Consider the following 8,328-nt stretch of genomic DNA (forward strand, 5'->3'; position numbering starts at 1 on the left):
CGTGATGATGGTGAAGGGGTTAAGAGCCGAGAGATTAATAATAGAAAATAGGATAAAGCAGAAAAGCAGGAGAGAGGAAGTAAATGAGAAGCGGGATGTGAAATGAATGAGAACGAGAAGGAACATGACAGTAAAAGAGATCAATATAGAGGTAAATGAGAGAGAGAGAGAGAGAGAGAGAGAGAGAGAGAGAGAGAGAGAGAGAGAGAGAGGAATGAAATTTTGAAAGGTAAAGGAGTATAAGAAAGAAAGAAATAATGACAGTAAATGAAGACAGATGGAAAGAAAGAGGAATATAGAGGGAGGGAGTCCTTGAGAGATTTGCCCGCACGGTGAAGGAGTCAACGTCCGCACGCACACACACACTCACGCACTTTTGGCGGGAACCTGGGTTTGGCGCGCCACGTTGAGCTCCCCCCAGTTCTCTCCCTCCCTCCCGGCTCTCCCCCTCCCTGTAGCGTAGTAACTTGGGGAGGAGGGCGAGAGGAGTTGCCAGACGCATTAAATCAGAGGCGGTTCCTGATTGGTCGAGGAGTGAGCCTGACGCGCCCATTGGCTGGAGCCACTAGCTAAGTTTTCAGAGCTGCCAACCCCCAAAATCGCCCGCCAAGAATGTTTTGCAGAAATTTGGTCTTTTCTTGAGTATTTTGAGTTGTTCTGTTGTATGGACTCTTATCAAAAAATATTCCTCAAGATATTGAAGCAGTCAAACTAAAATGATATTCAAGTTAGGGAAAATTTTATGTGAAGACTAGCGTTGTTGGCAGTGCGTCCCTGAATGTATTGAATTCTTGTGAGTGACGTCAGTGATACACACGGGCCCAGACGTAAATATTACGCTCGGACGGAGAAGAAACTAGTTCCCTGTCTGGCGTCTGATAGTTTAACTACAAAAGCCATTAACACAAAAGTAATTCGCGATATAGATATAAGAACATATTTTCTTTCATTCTGTAAGAAGAATTTGGAAAGGAATAATTTTTAGAGTAGCGACATAAGGCCGAAGACTGTAGTGCGGAGGAACACATTGTATAAGTGCCAAGTAGACATATGTATTCATCAGTTACTCCCGTGCACTCGTGGTGGTAGGACCTATGCGGCTCGGGGCGCTGGGATTCTTGTACTAGGGGCCCAAATACTCTGTGAATTATTTTGTTGAATATTAAAAGTGGATGACGGAATATGGTGGACGTGCTGGTCTCGACAAAGATCCCTCACATAATGGCGCCGCAATCCAGCAGTGTTTCCCCACCTCCAGTATTCTGTGACAAGACCACTACTACCACTTGTAAAATGTGCTCGAAGTGTGGCCCAATCTCCACCACCACAACAACCACCACCAACAACAACCCCTCCACCCCTACCAGCCCCACCTCCAATAACAACAATAATAACAACAATAACAACAACAACAAGCCTACCCCGCCCACAACTCCCTCCCCTCGTCACCCCTCCTCCCCCCTCAATCCTAGAGGTAAGGAAAAAAATGGTAACTTTTTGACATGGTAGTGGTAGCAGTAGGAGGATTGACTGCCCTAATAGTAGTAGTAATAACAGCAAAAAGTAACAGTCGTAGGATTACATCAGTAAGGAATGCAACGAAAGTGGTGGTGGTGGTAGTACCTGTAGTAGTAGTAGTATAGTAATAGTAGTAGTAGTAGCAGTGGTTTTAAGTTTGTAATTTTTAAATGAAATGTTAGTATATGGTAGTGTCAACAGTAACACTTAGATTCACTGTAGTATAAGTAAAATGGTAGTGTCAGCAGTAACACTTAAATTGTATGGTAAGGAAATAAACCTGGGCCAAATGTCAGCAACACAAACTGAACTCAGTAACATTTACAAATCTTCAAAACACTTGTCAGCAGCAGTTTCGCGGACGAGTATCCTTTTGACGGTTGCACTTAAGAGATGCTGATTGTGAGCAAACTGGCATTTTAGGCCTACGCTGCCCGTAACCTTTGCGTAAGTTGACATTTAGGCCTGATTTTCTGGCTCGGTGATCGTGGACAATTGAACCAAAAGGCTAAGTTTGGGAAGTGGTTGAATTTGTCTAGCTGAAAGGAGGGGAGGCAGACCGAGTAAAAGGGGGAGGGATAAGAAAAGTTTGTATCAAGGGAAAAAAAAAAAAATGCTTAGTGGTTAATGAGTAGGGAATGGATTCGAGGATTTTGGTTAAGATTTTTCACAGATGAATAGTAAATGTGGTTTGAGCCTAAACTATGCAAGCGTAAAATTAAAAAAAAAGTATTTGAGATATTGCTAAACGTGTCATTAGAAACGCAAACATTCTTATCTTAGAGCATAACTGATACATTTTCCAGCGGTCGTAGCCTAATTTTTTAAAGTGCGTTACTGTGGAAACAACGACGTCGAACAGGCACTTGTCAACCTATTTATGCTAATTAGAATCTTAGCGTAACGGTAATAATATAGTCTAACCTTAAATTTAGCCTAGTTTTACCACATTCTTAACTCTCTTCGCTCTGTTGTGGTGTCATCTACTTAAACTGTTTAGATCAGCCTAACTCAACGCAGTTTAACTTGAGCTTACCTCGCTTAATCTCACCTAATTCAGCAGCCTAGTATGAGTGCGTCTGGCCAAACATGAATCTAACTGGGTGTGATCTAGACCATTCTAACTCTAGTCACACTAAGTGCAACCTAACAGCGTAATTTACCTGCGTGTGGCCTAACTTGATCAGACCTAACTGTGCTTAACAAACTGAACACGACACATCCCAGGTCGACACCCCTTTGGAGGAAATAATTTAGTACTGTCGCGGGGGAGAGGGGGGGGGGGAATTTAACTCGATACGGGTGGTCAGTTTACCTAAGGGATGTTAATTGACTAGGCTCTGTATTCAGACGCCTAGGCCTATACCAGGTTAAGCAGGTTTGTTGGAGAGATTAGCGCGGGATATTAGTGTGTACTTGAGATTGGGTGCTTGGGATGTTTACACTGGCTGTTTGGTTACATTCTGTACAGTACGTGATGGAGGGCGGTTTGGATCAACTGGGACGTTATTAGATTATCGTATTGTGTTTCCTGGTTATTTCGCTATGTTTTGAAGAGCTCTCGGGAAAAGGCGTACAGATTAGTGGGAGAGGTTATTTGTGGCGTACGGTACCCAACTCGGGCATAAGGTGTTTCCTGAGATGCGACATATGGCGTTATACACCAAGTTAGGATTTTACCGCTAATGTATCATCCATGCTGGGTGTTTTTAAGACGTTAAAAATGTGCGTTTAGTTTATCATTTGCGACTAGCAAGATTTAAATGCCTTTTCACAGTTGGCTTTGAATGTAAGTTAGTGAACTTGTAGAAATTGCATGTAATGCTACTTTGACGATGAAACATTATATATAAATGATTTCCATGATTATTAATAATGAACACTACCACAACACAAACCTGTACGATGTGAGAGTTTCATCCACTGTTTAACATCTTAGCCCCCCTGAATGCAGCAGTTTTTCTTGTGAAATCGTAAGGTGCTGTAAAGTAAGCGAAGAAGTTTTGAACTCGCAGCATTGCGCTTGTGGAGAGTTCTAAGAAATGTTCAGTTTCTTTGAAGGTTTTAAGCTTTCAGTATTATGTATTATTCTTACTATCTCCATACCGTTTTGTTCAGCATAGGGATCATTCCCGTTAAAGGAGTTAATGGATGCTGTATCTGATCCTTCTTGTTCGAATTATCATCTAAACTGATGAAAAGCATCTGGAGACAGGAAGAATATAAACGTCTTCGTTGTCAAGGGGTTAAACATATTTCTGACACATGGCATTTATCTTTTAAGAACGCACGAAAAGAGGACAGCTGCAGTGTCGGTAGGCCTGTTGACCTACTGTACACCGCTACTGCAAGAACAAGACAGGATAGACTCTCCCTCACCCAGCAGAGCCCTCGACGATTTTTGAGAAGACTACGCAGTATAGAAAAAGCAGGGAAAGTTTATGTGCAAGGACAAATGAATGAAAAAAGTGTTTGTACATTGTCGGTAATGTAGGTCATGCTTCTACTATTTTGTCGTGATATTGATGACTATTAAAAGATAGGTTTGCATTGTTCCCTCTTTTGTTATTGTTTTGCCACGCCCATGTGTGGTGATATAACTGTGTTTACATAATACGCTGTGCTCCACCATTAGCCAGATAGCTTATGATAACAAAGCCGTAACAGTGATAACACAGCTTCGTATACAACTGGGGACGAATGCACTTTTCTTACTTAGCGAAACGTGACACGCGAGCCCGTATTTTACCTGACATTGCAACATAAGTCGTACCACAACGCATGAACGTATCAAGGTTTTGCCGTAGCGTAGTTTTCCTGTGACCAGATTTGAATCACACACACGCACACACAAATATACCGTAAACTGTTCGTATAATGCTAGCGCAGCGTAGGAAGAGAATAACGTTGACATTTTCCATGGTTTCCCCTAAACAAGGTCTTTAGTGTGCAAAAAACGTAGCTGCCTACAGCACAGTAGTTGCTATTTTTTTTTTTTTTTTTTTTAGTGTTATAATAAGGTTTATTATAACAAGCTATCATCGCAGCGTATCCTTATTTCAAGTTACCAAACGAACTACCTGGTAGTTATTAAATGGATGACGCATTTGATGGATGACGCATTTGATGTGTCATGTCTCCATGGTTGTTCAATCTGTACATGGATGGGGTAATAAAAGAGGTACAAGGTAGGGTAGTGGATGTTGGAGTGGCCCTGGTGAGAGAGGATAGTGTTTGGAAACTCCCTGTACTGTTGTTTGCAGATGATACTGTGTTGTTGAGTGAAGATGAAGGGGAGCTGCAAGGCTTGGTGGATGAGTTTGAGAGAGTGTGTAAGAAACGGAACCTAAAGGTGAATGTAGGGAAGAGTAAAGTGATGGTCTTTGAGAGAGGTGAAGTCAGTGAATGTATAGCGAGGTTGGATGGTGAGGAATTGGAAAATGTGAGTACGTTTAAGTATTTGGGTAGTGTGATGAGTAAGGATGGAGGTTTGGAGGGTGAAGTGCTTGAAAGGGTACAGCAGGGAAGAAAGGTTGCTGGTTCCTTGAAAGCAGTGATAAGAAACAGGGAAGTGAGCATGGAAGTAAAAAAGTTACTACATGACAGTATTGTGATACCAACTCTAACGTACGGAAGTGAAGCTTGGACGTTGTTGGAAGGACACAAGTCAAGAGTGAGAGCAGTGGAAATGAGTTATTTAAGAGGAGCTTGTGGAGTCACGTGGAGAGACAGGCTGACGAATGAGGATATAAAGGAGCGTTGTGGTGTTGATGTGGATGTGATAGGAAGCGTTGTGAGGAACACACTGAGGTGGTTTGGCCATGTGGAGAGGATGGAGGGTGAAAGACTGACGAAGAGAGTGTATGTGAGTGAGGTGGAGGGTGGAAGAGGGAGGGGGAGACCGAGGATGAGATGGAGGGATGGGGTGGAGAGGTATATGAGAGAGGGGGGTGTGAGTTGGGAGCAGGGTAGTGAAATGGCGGGGGACAGGGCGACTTGGAGGCGATTTGTTTGTGGCCACCCCAAACGGGATTGAGGCGTCTGGCAATAGATAGATAGATAGATAGATTTTCTTCGTAGCTACTTTAATGACTGACTTCAACATATTTGGCAGGATATGCGCATCATATCCAACCTTTAACCTGGTTTCTCTCACATTCTCTGAAACGAAGGAAAGATTAGGGTTCTTGTTCCACTGTTGTGTAGGTGTTGTAACGGTATTTGTTACGTAGGTGAATGTACTTATAAAACGGGTTTTGTTTGTCAGTCACGCATGTCTGGGATGTTCTGGTCACGAGCGAAGTTTAAAGTTTTAGATATGCAGTGGCCATGAGAGGATTAGACAGTTTTATAATGTCACTGACCTCTAATTAAGAAAGGGTAATACTCGACAGTGGGGTGTGTTAGGTTTCTGTATAGTTTCTGTCATTACATAAAGTCCGTCGTGCTAATAGTGTTAGAATATGTTTTCTTTAGTTAACTGAGTGTACATTGACGTTTACTATAATATAGAAAACTTACGACGTAGTACCGGTAGAGTAGGTTATAATAATTTTCATATGCAGTACCGAAACTGTATGTAGCCTTAGTAAGATAGCGGTATAGCCTCGGCATGTTAACTACGTAATCAGCTGGAGTACTTACGTCATATTATAACCAAGATATTAGGCACATATCAGTTAGGCTTCTATTTCAGATGTGACGATTTATTTTTTTTTCTGTTGAATTCGAGTTAAGCTTTTTTTTATTCCTTTATCGATATTTTCTTATTGTAGCTAGTTAATAAGTGGTTTTCTTGTTTTTTGCAACGTCACAGTTTTATTTGCTGTTTCTGTTTGGCCTTGTTGTTAGCATTTTCTGCTATTTACCTTTATTTTCGAACGGTACTTTCACTGGAAGCAGTATCAAAAATTTACTAAGTAGGTCAGTCGGTTTGTGCCCGAGTCTCGTAAATGGCGAAACAAAATATTGTTTGGTTCGCTGAAACTGTTGTGAACGGTTGAACTGGTGAGTAGGATGGTTCAAGCTTTTGTGAAGTTTAATTTGAGCGTGATTGTTTGAGGGAGGGAGTTGTTATTCATAATGTATTGCTGGGGAATAAGATTGTTAAACATAAAACTCAGTTACTGTATTGTATATGTATTATTCTCTCTCTCTCTCTCTCTCTCTCTCTCTCTCTCTCTCTCTCTCTCTCCAGTATATCCTTGTCAAATTGTATAGCCTACTTAACCCCAAGCTTACGTTCTCTACTTATTTTTAACCTGTAACCCTATTATACTTGACTTGGTAATCCAACCTAGGCTATATCGTAAGGAATTGATAACCAGTTCAGTTTCTCATCGTTTATATTTCTACTTATATATTTGCGTATGCTGTCTGTTAAATATATTGATGATAAATGTTAGTAATGTTATTGTGGGCTTCTGCAACTACTACTACGACTATTACTTCTACTACTACTACTCCTACTGCTACTGCTACCACCACAACCACCACCACCACCACCACTACTGGTACCTTAACAACTGCCACAACTAGTTATGATTATTTTTATTTATTACCGTATCCACTCTAACCCGCTCCCCCCTTTTCGCCACCTCCAGGGAGCGGCCACCCCCTAGATGAAACGTACCGAGTTGGAACGGTACTAGGGAAAGGCGGATTCGGTACAGTCTATTCCGGATGGCGGGTCAGAGATGGTTTCCCTGTCGCTATCAAACAGGTCGCCAGGGCAAAGATCACGGCTTGGGAGATGGTGAGTTGATCCTTATGTACTGTTACTCAGCGTCATTATTATTATTATTATTATTATTATTATTATTATTATCATCATCATCATCATCATCATCATCATCGCTATTTTACCCATTGTCATCGTTGTCATTGATGTTATATTGATCCTTCCCCCTCTTTCTTGTAGGAAATTGAGCTAAGATGATGGCGGTATTTGTAATGGTAGTAACTGTAGTGTAAATATTTCATAGACTTATGGAAGGCATTTGAATTACGCCGTTCGATAGTTAGGGATGCGTATGTGTAAAGAATAGAAAATATGAATGATTTGGAGAGAGAGAGAGAGAGATGCGAAGGGAGTGTAAGAGGAAGTGGGGTTTTGTAGGTGAAGAGGAAGGGAGGTAGGGAGAGAAGGAGGAAGGGAGAGGGAGGGAGGAGGGAAGATCGATAAGTGGCGAGCAGGGAGAGTGTCTAGTCCGACGTGAGACGCTCAGACGGGAACCAGGGAGAGCAGGAGGGGGCTAGAGAGGGAGAGGGAGAGCAGGAGGGGGCTAGAGAGGGAGAGCAGGAGGGGACTGGAGAGGGAGAGGAGCAGGGATGGAGGGGGAGAGAGAGAGCAGGAGGGAACTGGAGAGGGAGAGTAGGAATGGAGGGGGAGAGGGAGAGCAGGAGGGGACTGGAGTGGGAGAGGAGTAGGGACAGAGGGGGAGAGGGAGAGGTACCGGTAAGGGAGAGGAGACCTATGGGGAAGAATGTTGACAGAAGACAAAAAGGGTGTAGGTGAGAGAGTGAGAGATGAAAACAGTGGGTGAGAGAATGGAAATGAGGAAGAGTGACATGAAAAAGGGAGAATAATAAGAATGTAGGTAGGGAGAAGAGTTTGGGGGAGAGGAGTGTGCCTGGGAGAGGGAGGGGAGGGAGTAGTGACGTGAGGGTGGGAGGGAGAAAAAGGGAGAGTATGAGAGGGGCTGGGAGAGGCTAGCAACACAGACAGACTCCCTGAAGCCAGAGAACATTGTCTCACGCACTAGGACACGCAAACATATACATACATACAGTACATACGTGGTGACATTC

General features: G+C 42.7%; 1 protein-coding gene across 1 annotated transcript in view; it reads left to right on the forward strand.

The window, feature by feature from the left end:
* The first annotated feature begins 1,093 nt into the window (after nt 1–1,093).
* LOC145404117 (serine/threonine-protein kinase pim-1-like) overlaps nt 1,094–8,328 on the forward strand; it is an 18,876-nt gene continuing 11,641 nt past the window's right edge. The window contains exons 1-2 of the mRNA XM_080275739.1: nt 1,094–1,474; nt 7,122–7,273. Of these exons, the coding sequence (XP_080131865.1) occupies nt 1,183–1,474; nt 7,122–7,273 (444 nt within the window). The 5' untranslated portion in view covers nt 1,094–1,182. The remainder of the gene's footprint in view (nt 1,475–7,121; nt 7,274–8,328) is intronic.

The sequence above is a fragment of the Coenobita brevimanus genome, chromosome 62, assembly GCF_032717465.1.
Source record: "Coenobita brevimanus isolate Jiangsu-jjx chromosome 62, ASM3271746v2, whole genome shotgun sequence".
Taxonomy (NCBI): domain Eukaryota; kingdom Metazoa; phylum Arthropoda; class Malacostraca; order Decapoda; family Coenobitidae; genus Coenobita; species Coenobita brevimanus.